Raw genomic sequence first — 22107 nt, forward strand, 5'->3', positions numbered from 1 at the left:
ATGCAATACAAGTTAAGTCCTATTCCTTATATGGTGCACTATTGTTTTGTAGGGAATCGGGTGCCATTTGGTCACACAGTCTATTAGGATTCAGAAGCACATTATGCGAGATGGTTTCTGGGCTATTTTTATATTTTTATTTTACCTTTATTTAACCAGGTAGGCTAGTTGAGAACACCTTTATTTAACCAGGTAGGCTAGTTGAGAACACCTTTATTTAACCAGGTAGGCTAGTTGAGAACACCTTTATTTAACCAGGTAGGCTAGTTGAGAACACCTTTATTTAACCAGGTAGGCTAGTTGAGAACACCTTTATTTAACCAAGTAGGCTAGTTGAGATCACCTTTATTTAACCAGGTTAGGCTAGTTGAGATCAAGTTCTCATTTACATCTGCGAACTGGCCAAGATAAAGCAAAGCAGCGCGACACAAACAACAACACAGAGTTACACATGGAATAAACAAACGTACAGTCAATAACACAATAGAAAAGTCTATATACAGTGCAAGCAAATGAGGTAAGATTAGAGAGGTAAAGGCAATAAATAGGCCATAGTGGTGAAATGATTACAATTTAGCATTAACACTGAAGTGATAGATGTGCAGAAGATGAATGTGCAAGTAGAGATACTGCGGTGCAAAGGAGCAAAACAAATATATAACAATATGGGGATGAGGTAGTTGGGTGGGCTATATACAGATGGGCTATGTACAGGTGTAATGATCTGTAAGCTGCTCTGCCAGCTGATGCTTAAAGTTAGTGAGGGAGATATGAGTCTCCAGCTTCAGTGATTGTTGTAATTCGTTCCAGTCATTGGCAGCAGAGAATTGGAAGGAAAGGCGACCAAAGGAGGAGTTGGCTTTGAGGGTGACCAGTGAAATATACCTACTGGAGTGCGTACTACGGGTGTGTGCTGCCATGGTAACCAGTGAGCTGAGATAGGGCTTTACCTAGCAAAGACTTATAGATGACCTGGAGCCAGTGGGTTTGGTGACGAATTTTAAGCGAGGCCAGCCAACGAGAGCATTCAGGTCGCAGTGGTGGGTAGAAAATGTGGCTTGGTGACAAAACGGATGGCACTGTGATAGACTGCATCCGATTTGTGATGCTAGACGGGTGGGCAGGTGTGGGCAGCGATCGGTTAAAGAGAATGCATTTAGTTTTACTAGTGTTTAAGAGCAGTTGGAGGCCACAGAAGGAGAGATGTATGGCATTGAAGCATCTGAAGGTTAGTTAAAACAGTGTCCAAAGAAGAGTCAGAGGTATACAGAATGGTGTCTTCTGTGTAGAGGTAGATCAGAGAATCATCCGCAGCAAGAGCGACTTCGTTGATATATACAGAGAAAGGAGTCAGCCCGAGAATTGAACCTTGTGGCACCCCCATAGAGACTGCCAGAGGTCTGGACAACAGGCCCTCCGATTTCACACACTGAACTCTCTCTGAGAAGTAGGCGAGGCAGTCATTTGAGAAACCAAGGCTGTTGAGTGTGCCGATAAGAATGAGGTGACTGCCAGAGTCGAAAGCCTTGGCCGGGTTGATGAATACGGCTGCACAGTATTGTCTTTTATCGATGGTGGTTATGATATCGTTTAGGACCTTGAGCGTGGCTGAGGTGCACCCAAGTCCCGCTCGGAAACCAGATTGCATAGCAGAGAAGGTACGATTGGATTCGAAATGGTCGGTGATCTGTTTGTTAACTTGGCTTTCAAAGACCTTAGAAAGGCAGGGTAGGATAGATATAGGTCTGTAACAGTTTGCGTCTGGAGTGTCTCCCCCTTTGAAGAGGGGGATGACCGCAGCAGCTTTCCAATCTTTGGGAATCTCAGACGACACGAAAGAGAGGTTGAACAGGCTAGTAATAGGGGTTGCAACAATTTTGGCGGATAGTTTTAGAAAGAGTGGGTCCAGATTGTCTAGCTCAGGTGATTTGTAGGTGTCCAGATTTTGCAGCTCTTTCAGAAAATCAGCTATCTGGATTTGGGTGAAGGAGAAACAGGGGAGGCTTGGCCAAGTAGCTGCGAGGGTTGCAGAGCTGTTGACCCGGATATTGGTAGCCAGGTGGAAAGCATAGCCAGCTGAAGAAAAATGCATGTTGAAATTCTCAATTATTGTAGCTTTATCGGTGGTGACAGTGTTTTCTAGCCTCAGTGCAGTGGGCAGCTGGGAGAAGGTGCTCTTATTTTACATGGGACTTTGCTATATTACTGTAGTGTTAACCCTTTGAAATTAGGTACATCTCTGATGTGTGTGTGTGTGTGTTTCTGTGTGTGTGCGTGCGTAGGTTTGTGCATGTGTGTGTGTACTGTATGTACCTTTGAAATGATGTACATCTCTGATGTGTGTGTGTGTGTGTGTGTGCGTGTGTAGGTTTGTGCATGTGTGTGTGTACTGTATGTACCTTTGAAATGAGGTACATCTCTGTGTGTGTGTGTGTGTGTGTGTGTGTGTGTGTGTGTGTGTGTGTGTGTGTGTGTGTGTGTGTGTGTGTGTGTGTGTGTGTGTGTGTGTGTGTGTGTGTACTGTATGTACCTTTGAAATGAGGTACATCTCTGTGTGTGTGTGTGTGTGTGTGTGTGTGTGTGCATGTGTGTGTGTACTGTATGTACCTTTGAAATGAGGTACATCTCTGTGTGTGTGTGTGTGTGTGTGTGTGTGTGTGTGTGTGTGTGTGTGTGTGTGTGTGTGTGTGTGTGTGTGTGTGTGTGTGTGTACTGTATGTACCTTTGAAATGAGGTACTCCGCCAACTCCGTGTGATCAAATATGGTTGACCTGGATAAAAAGAATCACATCAAAGTGGGTTCAGAAAGTATTCGCTACCCCCTTTACTTTTCCCACGTTTTTGTTGTGTTACCAACCTGTTGTTGTTTTGTTACTGGCACAACACAATACCCCGTAATGTAAAACAAATAATAATGTTAAAATTAAATTTAAAAAATCACATTTATAACACAAAGATAGTTGAAATGTGTTGAGTCAAAAAGTATTCCACCCCTTTTGTTATGGCCAAAAATAAGTTCAGGAGTAAACATGTTCTTAACAAACCACATAATTAGTTGCATGGACTCACTCTTTGTGTGTGATAATATTATTTAACACGATTACCTCTCTGTACCCCACACATACAAAATATATGTAAGTTCCTGCAGCCGAGCAGTGGATTTCAAACACAGATTCAACCACAAAGACCAGGGAGGTTTTCCAATACCTCGCAAATAAAAGACACATACAGTATTGGTAGATGGGTAAAAAAAAAACACACATGTTAAATCTCCCTTTGATTATGGTGAAGATATTATTTAGGCTTTGGATGGTGTATCAATACACCCAGTCACTACAAAGATACAGGCGTCCTTCCAGGTACTGAAGAGGAAGGAACCCGCTCAGGCCAATGGTCATTTTAAAATGCTTATAGAGTTTAATGGCTGAGAAAACTGAGGATGGATCCCACAACATTGTAGTTACTCCACATTACTAACCTAAACGACAAAATGAAAAGGAGAATACAAATGTTCCAAAAACAGGTTTTTAAGCATAGTGGTGACTCTACTTCACTTTGCTATTCATATTTTTGACCACATTTATTTTAACTTCACCATATTTCCTAATGAAAAGAATGTACTTTTTACTCCATACATTTTCCCTGGAAACCTAGAGTACTCGTTACTACTGCATTGTCGGAACTAGAAGCACAAGCATTTCGCTACACTTGCATTAACATCTGCTAACCATGTGTATGTGACAAATAAAATTTGATTTTGATTTGATTTGATTTGACATTTTGAATGTTTAACAGGACAGGAAAATGGTCCAATTCAAGAGAAGATCTTTGGTCATCTACTGCCTCTGATCTGGAGGACTCACTAAACAGAGAACATCCCTGGTCATCCCTACTGCCTCTGATCTGGAGGACTCACGAAACAGAGAACATCCCTGGTCATCCCTACTGCTGCTGATCTGGAGGACTCACTAAACAGAGAACATATCTGGTCATCCCTACTGCCTCTGATCTGGAGGACTCACTAAACAGAGAACATATCTGGTCACCCCTACTGCCTCTGATCTGGTGGACTCACTAAACAGAGAACATCCCTGGTCCTCCCTATTGCCTCTGATCTGGAGGACTCACTAAACAGAGAACATCCCTTGTCATCCCTACTGCCTCTGATCTGGTGAACTCACTTAACAGAGAACATCCCTGGTCATCCCTACTGCCTCTGATCTATGGGACTCACTAAACACAAATGCTTCATTTGTAAATTATATCTAAGTGTTGGAGCGTGCCCCTGGCTATCTGTAAATAAAAATCAATAAATATATTGTGCCGTGTGGTTTGCCTAATGTGAGGAATTTGAAATGATTTATACTTTTACTTTGGTATTTTAGCAATTAAATATACTTTTGATATTTAAGTATATTTAAAAAATATATATATATTTTAGACTATATTTTAGACTTTTACTGGGTGAATTTCACTTTTACTTGAGTCATTTTCTATGAAGGTATCTTTACTTTTACACGAGTATGGCAGTTGGGTATTTTTTTTTCACCACTGACTGTTTGCAGTACTCGAGGACTAGAGTTGGGTGGCTTACTGGCTTACTCTGCCATTTGCCCTATATAGACAGCACAGGAGGTTGGTGGCAACTTCATTGGGGAGGACGGACTCATGGTAATGGTTGAAGCGGAATGTTATCAAATACATCAAGATGGTTTTCACAGGTTTGATGCCACTGCATTTTACGGACAATTCCTTCGACCTCATGGTTTTGGTTTTTGCTCTGACATGAACTGTCAACTGTGGGACCTTATGTAGACAGGTATGTGCCTTTCCAAATCATGTCCAATCAATTGAATTTACCACAGGTGGACTCCAATCAAGCTGTAGAAAATTCTGAAGGAAGATTAATGGAAACAAGATCAACTTAGCAAAGGGTCTGAATACTGATGTAAATAAGGTTTTTCTGTTTTATTTTTTATACATTTGCAAAATGTTCTAAAAAGTTGTTTTTGCTTTGTCATTTCGGGCTATTGTGATGTCATTATGGGTATTGTGATGTCATTATGGGTATTGTGATGTCATTATGGGTATTGTGATGTCATTATGGGGTATTGTGATGTCATTATGGGGTATTGTGATGTCATTATGGGGTATTGTGATGTCATTATGGGGTATTGTGATGTCATTATGGGGTATTGTGATGTCATTATGGGGTATTGTGATGTCATTATGGGGTATTGTGATGTCATTATGGGGTATTGTGATGTCATTTCGGGCTATTGTGATGTCATTATGGGGTATTGTGATGTCATTATGGGTATTGTGATGTCATTATGGGGTATTGTGATGTCATTATGGGTATTGTGATGTCATTATGGGTATTGTGATGTCATTATGGGTATTGTGATGTCATTATGGGTATTGTGATGTCATTATGGGGTATTGTGATGTCATTATGGGTATTGTGATGTCATTATGGGTATTGTGATGTCATTATGGGTATTGTGATGTCATTATGGGGTATTGTGATGTCATTATGGGGTATTGTGATGTCATTATGGGGTATTGTGATGTCATTATGGGGTATTGTGATGTCATTATGGGGTATTGTGATGTCATTATGGGGTATTGTGATGTCATTATGGGGTATTGTGATGTCATTATGGGGTATTGTGATGTCATTATGGGGTATTGTGATGTCATTATGGGGTATTGTGATGTAATTATGGGGTATTGTGATGTCATTATGGGTATTGTGATGTCATTATGGGGTATTGTGATGACATTATGGGGTATTGTGATGTCATTATGGGGTATTGTGATGTCATTATGGGGTATTGTGATGTCATTATGGGGTATTGTGATGTCATTATGGGGTATTGCGATGTTATTATGGGGTATTGTGATGTCATTATGGGTATTGTGATGTCATTATGGGGTATTGTGATGTCATTATGGGGTATTGTGATGTCATTATGGGGTATTGTGATGTTATTATGAGGTATTGTGATGTCATTATGGGGTATTGTGATGTCATTATGGGGTATTGTGATGTCATTATGGGTATTGTGATGTCATTATGGGTATTGTGATGTCATTTCGGGCTATTGTGATGTCATTATGGGTATTGTGATGTCATTATGGGGTATTGTGATGTCATTATGGGGTATTGTGATGTCATTATGGGGTATTGTGATGTTATTATGGGGTATTGTGATGTCATTATGGGGTATTGTGATGTCATTATGGGGTATTGTGATGTCATTATGGGTATTGTGATGTCATTATGGGTATTGTGATGTCATTATGGGTATTGTGATGTCATTATGGGTATTGTGATGTCATTATAGGGTATTGTGATGTCATTATGGGTATTGTGATGTCATTATGGGTATTGTGATGTCATTATGGGTATTGTGATGTCATTATGGGTATTGTGATGTCATTATAGGGTATTGTGATGTCATTATGGGTATTGTGATGTCATTATGGGTATTGTGATGTCATTATGGGTATTGTGATGTCATTATGGGTATTGTGATGTCATTATGGGTATTGTCATGTCATTATGGGGTATTGTGTTGTCATTATGGGGTATTGTGATGTCATTATGGGGTATTGTGATGTCATTCTGGGGTATTGTGATGTCATTCTGGGGTATTGTGATGTCATTCTGGGGTATTGTGATGTCATTATGGGGTATTGTGATGTCATTATGGGGTATTGTGATGTCATTATGGGTATTGTGAAGTCATTATGGGTATTGTGAAGTCATTATGGGTATTGTGAAGTCATTATGGGTATTGTGATGTCATTATGGGTATTGTGATGTCATTATGGGTATTGTGATGTCATTATGGGTATTGTGATGTCATTATGGGTATTGTGATGTCATTATGGGTATTGTGATGTCATTATGGGGTATTGTGTTGTCATTATGGGGTATTGTGTTGTCATTATGGGGTATTGTGATGTCATTATGGGGTATTGTGATGTCATTCTGGGGTATTGTGATGTCATTCTGTGGTATTGTGATGTCATTCTGGGGTATTGTGATGTCATTATGGGGTATTGTGATGTCAGTATGGGTATTGTGAAGTCATTATGGGTATTGTGAAGTCATTATGGGTATTGTGAAGTCATTATGGGTATTGTGATGTCATTATGGGTATTGTGATGTCATTATGGGTATTGTGATGTCATTATGGGTATTGTGATGTCATTATGGGGTATTGTGATGTCATTATGAGGTATTGTGATGTCATTCTGGGGTATTGTGATGTCATTCTGGGGTATTGTGATGTCATTCTGGGGTATTGTGATGTCATTCTGGGGTATTGTGATGTCATTATGGGGTATTGTGATGTCATTATGGGTATTGTGATGTCATTATGGGGTATTGTGATGTCATTCTGGGGTATTGTGATGTCATTATGGGGTATTGTGATGTCATTATGGGTATTGTGATGTCATTATGGGTATTGTGATGTCATTATGGGGTATTGTGATGTCATTCTGGGGTATTGTGATGTCATTATGGGGTATTGTGATGTCATTCTGGGGTATTGTGATGTCATTCTGGGGTATTGTGATGTCATTCTGGGGTATTGTGATGTCATTATGGGGTATTGTGATGTCATTATGGGGTATTGTGATGTCATTATGTCCATTCTATCGATTCTATTTCTTATTGTATGAACTACACTACAGAATTATTTGTCCGTTTAGATTTTTTATTTCATTTGGATCTGAAGTGAAGTCAGGCTGAACGTCATGAAAATAATGAGGTTCAGATTTTTCCAGTGACTTGTTATTACTAAGTGTTCATAAGACGTGCAGGTGAAGAATACAGTCTAAAATAGCTAAAATACATTAAAAAGCGTGTTCCTTTTAAGTTGTGTCAGGATCAGTTTATTTTATTTTCCCATAGCTGTTAGGGTGGATGTGAGACTGAGGTATATCCTTACGATCACAAATATGATTAAAAACCAGTCATCCCAGGCTTTCTTAACCAGTCAGTAGAGCTTTTTATACCTACAGTATCATTCCCTTTTTTTATGAGGGTAGTTAAGTTATGATGTAGGTTTTAGCCAGGTGTAGCCAAGCCATGTTCCTCTTTACACAGCACACACTGCTGTTGGATAGTTACCGTGGTTACTGGTGATGGAGACAAAGGACTAGAAACATCGGGCTCTGGTCAAAGGCAGCACACTATATAGGGACTAGGCTCTAGTTTGGGACGCAGCCAAGATATAAGTTGTGAGGTCACGTCTCTTATCTATCTTTCTCTACAAATATTATTCAAGCTATTCCTGCCAGTTCTTACAATATGACTGATATGTTCCTTTTCAAACACAAGCTTTGTCACCGAGCAACCGTTACCCTGACTCCTGGAACATGTTTGGTTCTGTCACACCATAGAACAGAACGATGATTTGTTATTATGATGGATCGGTTCACGACTTTAACATTCAAAAGGAATTCATGGGATAAACAAACAGTTGGATGAATGGATGAATGAACAAACAAAGCAATTCATGAATTCATGCATTAACCAATGAACAAACATGCAAATAAATGTATGGGAAAATGTATGAATGAAACAAATAAATAAATGAAGGAACAAAGTCTCCCACCTGTGTAGAGGTGTCTGGCAGGCTCCATCAGGCAGGTTAATGATGCTGTCCACTCTACTGTAAGAAGACAGCATCAGTTTAACTGCCTCTGTAGCTCCCTGGGAGCAGGCAAAATGTAGAGCTGTGGACCGGTCCACCTGGAGTACAGTACAATATAAACACAGTGAGAACACACACACGCACACGCAATAATTTCACTGTAAGGACTAGACCTGTTGTATTCGGCCCATGTGACTAATACAATTTGATTCGATTTGTTTAAGACGATTAAGAAACGGTGTGTGTGTGACCCTGATTTAGACCCCTGCGGTAAAATGTTACAGGGTCATAAGAATGAATGGCAGGAACAGAGCAGAGATATCCCCACTCCGCTCAGCTCCACACCACATGCCATTCGGGAACAGTAAGTGGAAGTCAGTGCAGTAAGTGAAGGTCAGTGCAGTAAGTGCAGGTCGTCAGCGCAGTAAGTGATGATCAGTACAGTAAGTGCAGGTCAGCACAGTAAGTACAGGTCAGTGCAGTAAGTGAGGATCAGTGCAGTAAGTAGAGGTCAGTAGAGTAAGTGGAGGTCAGTGCAGTAAGTGCAGGTCAGTGCAGTAAGTACAGGTCAGTACAGTAAGTACAGGTCAGTGCAGTAAGTGTGGATCAGTGCAGTAAGTGGAGATCCGTGCAGTAAGTGGAGGTCAGTGCAGTAAGTGAAGGTCAGTGCAGTAAGTACAGATCAGTGCAGTAAGTGAGGATCAGTGCAGTAAGTACAGGTCAGTGCAGTAAGTGAGGGTCAGTACAGTAAGTAGTGATCAGTACAGTAAGTGAGGATCAGTGCAGTAAGTGGGGGTCAGTACAGTAAGTGGGGATCAGTACAGTAAGTAGTGATCAGTACACTAAGTGAGGATCAGTACAGTAAGTAGTGATCAGTAAATTAAGTGCAGGTCAGTGCAGTAAGTGCAGGTCAGTGCAGTAAGTAGGGATCAGTACAGTAAGTAGTGATCAGTACAGTAAGTACAGATCAGTGCAGTAAGTGGAGGTCAGTGCAGTAAGTGAAGGTCAGTGCAGTAAGTACAGGTCAATACAGTAAGTAGAGGTCAGTACAGTAAGTGGAGGTCATCACAGTAAGTGGAGGTCAGTACAGTAAGTGGAGGTCATCACAGTAAGTGGAGGTCATCACAGTAAGTGGAGGTCAGTACAGTAAGTGGAGGTCAGTACAGTAAGTAGAGGTCATCACAGTAAGTGGAGGTCAGTACAGTAAGTAGAGGTCAGTACAGTAAGTGGAGGTCATCACAGTAAGTGGAGGTCAGTACAGTAAGTGGAGGTCATCACAGTAAGTGGAGGTCAGTACAGTAAGTACAGATCAGTGCAGTAAGTGGAGGTCAGTACAGTAAGTAGAGGTCAGTACAGTAAGTGGAGGTCAGTACAGTAAGTGGAGGTCAGTACAGTAAGCGGAGGTCATCACAGTAAGTGGAGGTCAGTACAGTAAGTGGAGGTCATCACAGTAAGTGGAGGTCATCACAGTAAGTAGAGGTCAGTACAGTAAGTGGAGGTCAGTACAGTAAGTGGAGGTCAGTACAGTAAGTAGAGGTCAGTACAGTAAGTGGAGGTCATCACAGTAAGTGGAGGTCAGTACAGTAAGTGGAGGTCATCACAGTAAGTGGAGGTCAGTACAGTAAGTACAGATCAGTGCAGTAAGTGGAGGTCAGTACAGTAAGTAGAGGTCAGTACAGTAAGTGGAGGTCAGTACAGTAAGTGGAGGTCAGTACAGTAAGCGGAGGTCATCACAGTAAGTGGAGGTCAGTACAGTAAGTGGAGGTCATCACAGTAAGTGGAGGTCATCACAGTAAGTAGAGGTCAGTACAGTAAGTGGAGGTCAGTACAGTAAGTGGAGGTCAGTTCAGTAAGTGGAGGTCATCACAGTAAATGGAGGTCAGTGCAGTAAGTGGAGGTCAGTACAGTAAGTGGAGGTCATCACAGTAAGTGGAGGTCAGTACAGTAATTGGAGGTCAGTACAGTAAGTGGAGGTCATCACAGTAAGTGGAGGTCAGTACAGTAAGTGAAGGTCATCACAGTAAGTGGAGGTCAGTACAGTAAGTGGAGGACAGTACAGTAAGTAGAGGTCAGTACAGTAAGTGGAGGTCAGTACAGTAAGTGGAGGTCATCACAGTAAGTGGAGGTCATCACAGTAGGTGGAGGGCATGTACAGTAAGTGGAGGTCATCACAGTAGGTAGTGATCAGTACAGTAAGTGGAGGTCATCACAGTAAGTAGTGATCAGTGCAGTAAGTGGAGGTCAGTACAGTAAGTGGAGGTCAGTACAGTAAGTGGAGGTCATCACAGTAAGTGGAGGTCATCACAGTAAGTGGAGGTCAGTACAGTAAGTAGAGGTCATCACAGTAAGTGGAGGTCATCACAGTAAGTAGTGATCAGTACAGTAAGTGGTGGTCATCACAGTAAGTAGTGATCAGTACAGTAAGTGCAGGTCATCACAGTAAGTACCATTTCGGATGTAATCTTACAGATGGTGGAACCTTTCCCAGACTCTGCTACACCGGCAGAGTGGGAGTAGAGATTATAAATCCCAAAATGGTTATTATTTGCCTGGAAGATCCTGAGGAGATCTTTAATTAACCTTGTGATCTTCTGGTGCAGTCCAATGAGCCCCTCATCTAAATGAATGAATAAATGAATTTCCTAGATTGGAAATTCAAAGATAGAAACGAGTGAAACTGATGTGATTGTCTGTGTGGTCGCTGTACATTGGAAAACTGTATAGTAATTTACTGTACTTAGACAATTACATTAGGCTACGCTATGCTTATTCAAATTATGGTGGCTGAATCCATGCATACAGAAGATATAGCGATTTGTAGGATCTCTGATTCTGAACCAATCATATGATCCCATCTGTTACCTGTGTCTGAACCAATCATATGATCCCATATGTTGATGTACCTGATTCTGAACCAATCGTATGATCCCATATGTTGATGTACCTGATTCTGAACCAATCGTATGATCCCATATGTTGATGTACCTGTTTCTGAACCAATCATATGATCCCATATGTTGATGTACCTGATTCTGAACCAATCATATGATCCCATATGTTGATGTACCTGTTTCTGAACCAATCATATGATCCCATATGTTGATGTACCTGTTTCTGAACCAATCGTATGATCCCATATGTTGATGTACTTGTTTCTGAACCAATCATATGATCCCATATGTTGATGTACCTGTTTCTGAACCAATCGTATGATCCCATATGTTGATGTACCTGTTTCTGAACCAATCATATGATCCCTACCTGTTGCTGATCAATCTTAGCTCCTTTTTGGATGCAGAACTTAATGACGTCCATATTTCCTCCCCTGACTGCCATGTGCAGAGGACTACTGCAGGACTCATCCAGGACGTTAATGTGTTCTTCTATGGAATGACCCATCTCCTCTCCTGGACAGCACACAAACACAGGAGTGTTACATTTCATACCCAGCATCTGAAAGTCAGTGGATGTGTGTACACTGCGTTTGAAACTAAACTCACACACAAAGAGTGGATCTCAATAGTAGGGTTGTTGTGGTGACCGGCAGTCATGAGTCATGAGTCTTATGCACTCTGGACTTGCGTTGGTAGTACCCAACTCGCTAACGATCCTCAGGTCCTAATGGCCTGGTACTCAGGGCTCTATTGTCCCTCTAGCCACTCTGACATCAACGCAAATGCATTGAAAATCACATCAAAAACACATCACCAAAACAGATTCAGGCTTTTAAAACTCACCTCACTGTGATTGGTCAATTTGAAGAAAGAAGTTGAGAGTAAAACATGGTCATTGTGGATGTTGTTTCGAAGTCTAACACAAGGAAATGGATTGTGCTTTCTAAGGGGATGACTAATTCAAACCACATATTAGAGCATATATATGATTTATTTATACACTACTGTTCAAAAGTTTGAGGTCACTTAGAAATGTCCTTGTTTTTGAAAGAAAAGCAAATTGTTTGTCTATTAAAATAACATCAAATTGATCAGAAATACAGTGTAGACATTGTTAATGTAGTAAATTACTATTGTATTTTATGGAATATCTACATATGCGTACAGAGGCCCATTATCAGCAACAATCACTCCAGTGTTCCAATGGCACCTTGTGTTAGCTAATCCAAGTTTATCATTTTAAAAGGCTAATTGATCATTAGAAATACCTTTTGCAATTATGTTAGCACAGCTGAAAACTGTTGTCCTGATTAAATAAGCAATAAAACTGGCCTTTAGACTAGTTGAGTATCTGGAGCGTCAGCATTTGTGGGTTCGACTACAGGTTCAAAATGGCCAGAAACAAAGAACTTTCTCCTGAAACTCGTCACTCTATTCTTGTTCTGAGAAATGACGGCTATTCCATGTGAGAAATTGACAAGAAACTGAAGATCTCGTACAACGCTGTGTACTACACCCTTCACAGAACAGTGCAATCTGGCTCTAACCAGAATATAAAGAGGAGTGGGAGGCCCCAGTGCACAACTGAGCAAGAGGACAAGTACATTAGAGTGTCTAGTTTGAGAAACAGATGCGTCACAAGTCCTCAACTGGCAGCTTCATTAAATAGTACCTGCAAAACACCAGTCTCAAAGTCAACAGTGAAGAGAGGCAACTCCGGGATGCTGGCCTTCTAGGCAGAGTTCCTCTGTCCAGTGTCTGTGTTCTTTTGCCCATCTTAATCTTTTTGTTTTATTGGCCAGTCTGAGATATGGCGTTTTCAAAACAAGTTCGCTTTGTAGGCAGCATGTGCTGCACCAGAATCACATGTTCTCATCTGTTTTATCACGGTTTGAACGTTGTGCAGTATATCCAGGCCATAAACAGTATGAAAGTATATAACTAGGCACATCTATGGGCTTTTATAATGGAACAATCATTTGGGCTTTTTGGGCTTGGGCTCATGAAATGTTGTTAACATAGGGCTCATTAAATGTGGTTAATGTAGGGCTCATTAAATGTGGTTAATGTAGGGATCATTAAATGTGGTTAACGTAGGGCTCATTAAATGTGGTTAATGTAGGGCTCATTAAATGTGGTTAATGTAGGGCTCATTAAATGTGGTTAACGTAGGGCTCATTAAATGTGGTTAATGTAGGGCTCATTAAATGTTGTTAACATAGGGCTCATTAAATGTGGTTAATGTAGGGCTCATTAAATGTGGTTAACGTAGGGCTCATTAAATGTGGTTAACGTAGGGCTCATTAAATGTGGTTAACGTAGGGCTCATTAAATGTGGTTAATGTAGGGCTCATTAAATGTTGTTAATATAGGGCTCATTAAATGTGGTTAATGTAGGGCTCATTAAATGTTGTTAACGTAGGGCTCATTAAATGTTAACGTAGGGCTCATTAAATGTTAACGTAGGGCCCATCAAATGTTAACATAGGGCTCATTAAATGTGGTTAACGTAGGGCTCATTAAATGTGGTTAATGTGGGGCTCATTAAATGTTAATGTAGGGCTCATTAAATGTTGTTAATGTAGGGCTCATTAAATGTTAATGTAGGGCTCCTTAAATGTGGTTAATGTAGGGATCATTAAATGTTAATGTAGGGCTCATTAAATGTTGTTAATGTAGGGCTCATTAAATGTTAATGTAGGGCTCATTAAATGTTGTTAACGTAGGGCTCATTAAATGTGGTTAACGTAGGGCTCATTAAATGTTGTTAACGTAGGGCTCATTAAATGTGGTTAATGTAGGGCTCATTAAATGTGGTTAACGTAGGGCTCATTAAATGTGGTTAACGTAGGGCTCATTAAATGTGGTTAATGTAGGGCTCATTAAATGTGGTTAACGTAGGGCTCATTAAATGTGGTTAACGTAGGGCTCATTAAATGTGGTTAACATAGGGCTCATTAAATGTTGTTAACATAGGGCTCATTAAATGATGTTAACGTCCTTCTCTTGGTCATTCTCTTGAGGACAGACACTACATGGAAAGCTGTTCTGTTGAGGACAGACACTTCATGGAAAGCTGTTCTGTTGAGGCCAGACACTACATGGAAAGCTGTTCTGTTGAGGACAGACACTACATGGAAAGCTGTTCTGTTGAGGCCAGACACTACATGGAAAGCTGTTCTGTTGAGGACAGACACTACATGGAAAGCTGTTCTGTTGAGGACAGACACTTCATGAAAGCTGTTCTGTTGAGGCCAGACACTACATGGAAAGCTGTTCTGTTGAGGACAGACACTTCATGGAAAGCTGTTCTGTTGAGGACAGACACTTCATGAAAGCTGTTCTGTTGAGGCCAGACACTACATGGAAAGCTGTTCTGTTTACAGTAGATACACTAAGTTGAATTTCTAAGATATTAGGGTATATCCTGTTCAAGTTAATAACTCTAAACTGTGTTTTGTTTCCTTTCAGTTTAATGGAAACTAGGATGACAAGTGGAGGAACATCTGAGTCTTCTAACTCAACTCCCTTAGTCATGCCATCTGTGGACATCTGGCTAGGCCTGGCCTTAAGAATGTGAATTCTCATTTGGTCCAAATCTGACAACGACAGAACCTTCACAAATATTTAACTGTTGGAATAAACACATCCAGTGTCCTGTTATGATGATGAGTAAACAGGTTGGATAAACAGTGAGTCCGTGACGTGGTCTCTGGTTGACCATTCTGACACAAAATGACCACCGTGTATAAGTCAGTGCAAAGATGGACAGCGTTGATGGGGGTGTGGGGGGCCACAAAAAAGTCTGACTTCATCAAGAGGGGCTGCAGTGGCTCACGGGTCTGCATACCTACATCCATACCCACACATGTAGTCATAGATGACCCTAGCTCCTTTGGGGGTCCTAAACAACAACAAAAATGTCCCCCACCTTGAAAGCAAAACATTCTTTCCCTTCTTGACAGCGGAGAGAATTTTTTTTTTTTAAAGGTTGTAGAGTTAAAGGGTAGGAAGCATGAGTTTTACTCACCAAAGTAATAACACAGTGTAGTCAAAGACTTAGTAACTTAGTTGTAGTTATGATCTGGTTACCTCAAACTAAAGACAAAGTTATATTTTTTTGGTTTTTAACCTATTTAATAACTTATATCCAGATATCTTCGGAACTACCCACAATGCACTGTTTCTCAACGTCATATGGAGAACCTGTGCTATGTAGCTGGTTCCAGCTGGCTAACGTTAGATACTAGCCATGATAGCATATAATTACATTCCAAACCAAGTGTTTTAGATGCTGGTGAGCTAAAATGTAGTACATCCATGAAGAAGACACCATAGAGCTAAATTCATTCAAACCTGCATCTGCATCTCCTCTGTGTTTGGCAGCTGTAGTGGTATACATTGATACAATATCAAAGTATGTGGATACCCCTTCAAATTAGAGGTTTAGTAAATTTCAGCCACACCCATTGGTGACCAGTGTATAAAAGAAATTGAGCACACAGCCATGCAATCTCCATTGACAAACATTGCAGTAGAATGGAAGAGCTCAGTGACTTTCAAAGTTGCAGCGTCATAGGATGCCACTTTTCATCAGATCGTCAAATCTCTGCCCTGCTAGAGCTGCCCCAGTCAACTGTAAGTGTTGTTATTGTGAAGTAGAAATGTCTAGGAGCAACACCGGCTCTGCCACGAAGTGGTAGGCCACATAAGTTCACAAATTGTCATTGTCGAGTACAGGAGCGCATTGCACATAAAAATCCTCTGTCCTTGATTGCAACACTCACTACCGTGTTCCAAACTGCCTCTGGAAGCAACGTCAGTCAGCACAACAGCTGTTTGTCAGGAGCTTCATGAAATGGGTTTCCATGGCCAAGCAGCCGCACACAAGTCTAAGATCACCATGCACAATGCCAAGCTACGGCTGGAGTGGTGTAAAGCTCGCCTCCATTGGACTCCGGAGCAGTGGAAATTCTCTGGAGTGATCAATTACGCTTCACCATCTGGCATTCAGACGGATAAATCTGGGTTTGGCGGATAAGAGATGTATAGTGCCAACTGTGAAGTTTGGTGGAGGAGGAATAATGGTCTGGGGCTTTTTTCATGGTTTGGGCTAGGCCCCTTAGTTCCAGTGAAAGGAACTTGTAATGCTACAGCATACGATGACATTCCAGACGATTCTGTGCTTCCAGCTTTGTGGCAATAGTTTGGGAAGGCCCTTTCCTATTTCAGCATGACAATGCCCCCATGCACAAAGAGAAGTCCATACAGAAATAGTTTGTTGAGAATGGCCTGCACAGAGCCTTGACCATAACTCTATCGAACACCTTTGGGATGAATTGGAACGCTGACTGTGAGCCAGGCCTAATCGCCCAACATCATTGCCCGACCTCATTAATGCTCTTAAGTCTGAATAGAATCGAGTCCCCCACATCAATGTTCCAACATCTAGTGGAAAGCCTTCCCAGAAGAATGGAGGCTGTTATAGCAGCAATGTTCCAACATCTAGTGGAAAGCCTTCCCAGAAGAGCGGAGGCTGTTATAGCAGCAATGTTCCAACATCTAGTGGAAAGCCTTCCCAGAAGAGTAGAGGCTGTTATAGCAGCAATGTTCCAACATCTAGTGGAAAGCCTTCCCAGAAGAGCGGAGGCTGTTATAGCAGCAATGTTCCAACATCTAGTGGAAAGCCTTCCCAGAAGAGTAGAGGCTGTTATAGCAGCAATGTTCCAACATCTAGTGGAAAGCCTTCCCAGAAGAGCGGAGGCTGTTATAGCAGCAATGTTCCAACATCTAGTGGAAAGCCTTCCCAGAAGAGTAGAGGCTGTTATAGCAGCAACGTTCCAACATCTAGTGGTAAGCCTTCCCAGAAGAGTAGAGGCTGTTATAGCAGCAACGTTCCAACATCTAGTGGTAAGCCTTCCCAGAAGAGTAGAGGCTGTTATAGCAGCAAAGGGGAGACCAACTCCATATTAAAGCCTTCCCAGAAGAGTAGAGGCTGTTATAGCAGCAAAGGGGAGACCAACTCCATATTAAAGCCTTCCCAGAAGAGTAGAGGCTGTTATAGCAGCAAAGGGGAGACCAACTCCATATTAAAGCCTTCCCAGAAGAGTAGAGGCTGTTATAGCAGCAAAGGGGAGACCAACTCCATATTAATGCCTAAGATTTTGGAACAAGATGTTATTTTGATCATGTAGTCTATCCAGTATATACTGAGTATACAAAATCTAATACTTCCAGGTCAACTGTAATATGAATACCATTGTAAAGCAGAATTTCTCCCCTTTCCAGCAAAATCTATGACGAGACCTTCATGCTGCCCGTCTCTACATGACTGAAGAGCCCCGTCGGGTCTTTTTAAAAAACCTACTGAGTGATAGTGAAAGGGGGAGATACAGTATGTTGTGTGGGGAAACAGCTTTTATTCACTCGATTTGTCCAACTTATCACCTTTAAAATGCCAATAAAACACTATAAAGAGTTTATATAATGTGTCATTTACATACCTATTTGAAGGTTCGTGTCGAATTTGAATCAAGTTATTTCAGGCAGCTCTGAAGTTATCTTCAGAAGTAAACAGCGGCTGTAACGGCTTTTGAGATTCATGATGGCTTGCAGTGATTACGTGACAAATGAACTATTGATTGAATTAACTATTGACGAACTCACAGGTAATTCACTTTATACTCCCCATTACACTCAGCATTGATCATTTATTGTTTTTAATCTGAGAGAGAGGCGCTACCCCAGGTGGAAAGAGACTGTATGGCATTAGATGAGTTGCATAATGCGTGTGGTACATTACGTAACATCCAGCGTCAGACAGGTCATTTTTTTAAAACTTTTCTCCAATACTATTGGTCCATTACCATGTCAATCAACACTTGAATAGAAACGTAATTTACATCCCAGGTTTTTATGCCAATACAGTCACTACAGGCCCATTAGTTTTCATTGCAGCCTCATTTGAATGCTGCGGTTTTGCAGACCCTGGGAAAATGTTTTATTGACAGAGGAAGGTCTTAGCGTTGGCGCTTTCCAAACAAGGAGGGGCTAACACCCCTATGGACCAACCCCAGCTATCCTCATGTACTTTGTGTCCCCTCAGACTTTTGGTGTGCATTACGCCCCTGGATACCCAGCCAGATTCCCAAAGATTGGAAAGCAGCCGCGGTCATCCCTCTATTCAAAGGGGGGGACACTCTAGACCCAAACTGCTACATACCTATATCTATCCTACCCTGTTGCCTTTCTAAGGTCTTCGAAAGCCAAGTCAACAAACAGATTACCGACCATTTCGAATCCCACCATACCTTCTCCTCTATGCAATCTGGTTTCAGAGCTGGTCATGGGTGCACCTCAGCCACGCTCAAGGTCCTAAACGATATCTTAACCGCCATCGATAAGAAAGATTACTGTGCAGCCGTATTCATAGATCTGGCCAAGGCTTTCGACTCAATTACCACCTCCTCATCGGCAGACTCAACAGCCTTGGTTTCTCAAATGATTGCCTCGCCTGGTTCATCAACTAATTCTCTGATAGAGTTCAGTGTGTCAAATCGGAGGGTCTGCTGTCCGGACCTCTGGCAGTCTCTATGGGGGTGCCAGAGGGTTCATTTCTTGGACCGACTCTCTTCTCTGTATACATCAATGAGGTTGCTCTTGCTGCTGGTGAGTCTCTGATCCACCTCTACACAGACGATACCATTCTGTATACTTCTGGCCCTTCTTTGGACACTGTGTTAACAACCCTCCAGGCAAGCTTCAATGCCATGCAACTCTCCTTCCGTGGCCTCCAATTGGCTCCATGTCATCTACAAGACCCTGCTAGGTAAAGTCCCCCCTTATCTCAGCTCGCTGGTCACCATAGCATCTCCCACCTGTAGCACACGCTCCAGCAGGTATATCTCTCTGGTCACCCCCAAAACCAATTCTTTCTTTGGCCGCCTCTCCTTCCAGTTCTCTGCTGCCAATGACTGGAACGAACTACAAAAATCTCTGAAACTGGAAACACTTATCTCCCTCACTAGCTTTAAGCACCAGCTGTCAGAGCAGCTCACAGATTACTGCACCTGTACATAGCCCACCTATAATTTAGCCCAAACAACTACCTCTTTCCCTACTGTATTTATTTTATTTTATTTATTTATTTATTTTTGCTCCTTTGCACCCCCTTATTTTTATCTCTACTTTGCACATTCTTCCACTGTGTCACGGTTTTCTGTAGGCAAAGGAGAGTCAGACCAAAATGCGGCGTGGCTATTGCGATCCATGTTTAATGAAAACAAAGTGAACACGAATCCAATACAAAACAATAAACTTAATACGAAAACCAAAACAGCCTAACACTGGTGCTAAGTAACATGACAGAAAAAGGACATAAGGACAATCACCCACAAAACCCAACACTAAATATGGTTCCCAATCAGAGACAATGACTAACACCTGCCTCTGATTGAGAACCATATCAGGCCAAACACAGAAACAGACAAACTAGACACACAACATAGAATGCCCACTCAGATCACACACTGTGACACACTGCAAATCTACCATTCCAGTGTTTTACTTGCTATATTATATTTACTTCGCCAACATGGCCTTTTTTTTGCCTTTACCTCCCTTATCTCACCTCATTTGCTCACATCGTATATAGACTTGTTTATACTGTATTATTGACTGTATGTTTGTTTTATTCCATGTGTAACTCTGTGTCGTTGTATGTGTCGAACTGCTTTGCTTTATCTTGGCCAGGTCGCAGTTGTAAATGAGAACTTGTTCTCAACTTGCCTACCTGGTGAAATATAAAGGTGAAATAAAAATAAAATAGATTAAAAAGATGGTAACTATACAATGGTAATAGTGGGGAGGGGACACATGATAGTAGACCTAAAGAAAAACATTTTACAGATACCATACTTTATGATTATCATTACAGTAGGATCCATACTTTATGATTATCATTACAGTAGGATCCATACTTTATGATTATCATTACAGTAGGATCCATACTTTATGATTATCATTACAGTAGGATCCATACTTTATGATTATATTACAGTAGGATCCATACTTTATGATTATCATTACAGTAGGAGCCATACTTAATGATTATCATTACAGTAGGATCCATACTTTATGATTATCATTACAGTAGGATCCATACTTAATGATTATCATTACAGTAGGAGCCATACTTAATGATTATCATTACAGTAGGATCCATACTTTATGATTATCATTACAGTAGGATCCATACTTTATGATTATCATTACAGTAGGATCCATACTTAATGATTATCATTACAGTAGGAGCCATACTTAATGATTATCATTACAGTAGGATCCATACTTTATGATTATCATTACAGTAGGATCCATACTTAATGATTATCATTACAGTAGGATCCATACTTTATGATTATCATTACAGTAGGAGCCATACTTAATGATTATCATTACAGTAGGATCCATACTTTATGATTATCATTACAGTAGGATCCATACTTAATGATTATCATTACAGTAGGATCCATACTTTATGATTATCATTACAGTAGGATCCATACTTAATGATTATCATTACAGTAGGATCCATACTTTATGATTATCATTACAGTAGGATCCATACTTAATGATTATCATTACAGTAGGATCCATACTTAATGATTATCATTACAGTAGGATCCATACTTTATGATTATCATTACAGTAGGATCCATACTTTATGATTATCATTACAGTAGGATCCATACTTTATGATTATCATTACAGTAGGATCCATACTTTATGATTATCATTACAGTAGGATCCATACTTTATGATTATCATTACAGTAGGATCCATACTTTATGATTATCATTACAGTAGGATCCATACTTTATGATTATCATTACAGTAGGATCCTACTTTATGATTATCATTACAGTAGGATCCATACTTTATGATTATCATTACAGTAGGATCCATACTTTATGATTATCATTACAGTAGGATCCATAGAAAAAGCGAAAAAGTAAATGCAGTCCTTTATTGTTGTCATGGTAAACACGTACCAGCTTTGAGGATGACCTCCATGGCTTTCTTAGCGCCTGCGAAGGCAGCTGTGTGGATGGCGAAGTGGCCTAGCTTGTTCTGACTACTGAGCTGTGCCCCGTGCTTCAGCTACAGGACAGAGAACACGTACAGAGATGCTTTAGGGGGAAGAGGCAGTGATTTGGACAGAGAACAGGAACAGAGATGCTTTAGGGGGAAGATGCAGTGGTTTGGACAGAGAACAGGAACAGAGATGCATTAGGGAGAAGAGGCAGTGATTTGGACAGAGAACAGGAACAGAGATGCATTAGGGAGAAGAGGCAGTGATTTGGACAGAGAACAGGAACAGAGATGCATTAGGAGGAAGATGCAGTGATTTGGACAGAGAACAGGAACAGAGATGCATTAGGGAGAAGAGGCAGTGATTTGGACAGAGAACAGGAACAGAGATGCATTAGGAGGAAGATGCAGTGATTTGGACAGAGAACAGGAACAGAGATGCATTA

The 22107-nt window shown here is 40.9% G+C and overlaps 1 protein-coding gene across 1 annotated transcript in view; it reads right to left on the reverse strand.

Annotated features, from left to right (window-relative positions):
- Nucleotides 1-22107, reverse strand: part of LOC109866443 (transient receptor potential cation channel subfamily A member 1-like) — a 72289-nt gene that overhangs the window by 39183 nt on the left and 10999 nt on the right. Inside the window, exons 5-8 of the mRNA XM_031836433.1 lie at nucleotides 21622-21730; nucleotides 11937-12082; nucleotides 8637-8773; nucleotides 2723-2771 (exon numbers count right to left, since the gene is read on the reverse strand). Of these exons, the coding sequence (XP_031692293.1) occupies nucleotides 2723-2771; nucleotides 8637-8773; nucleotides 11937-12082; nucleotides 21622-21730 (441 nt within the window). The remainder of the gene's footprint in view (nucleotides 1-2722; nucleotides 2772-8636; nucleotides 8774-11936; nucleotides 12083-21621; nucleotides 21731-22107) is intronic.

This window comes from Oncorhynchus kisutch, linkage group LG11 (assembly GCF_002021735.2).
Source record: "Oncorhynchus kisutch isolate 150728-3 linkage group LG11, Okis_V2, whole genome shotgun sequence".
Classification (NCBI taxonomy): domain Eukaryota; kingdom Metazoa; phylum Chordata; class Actinopteri; order Salmoniformes; family Salmonidae; genus Oncorhynchus; species Oncorhynchus kisutch.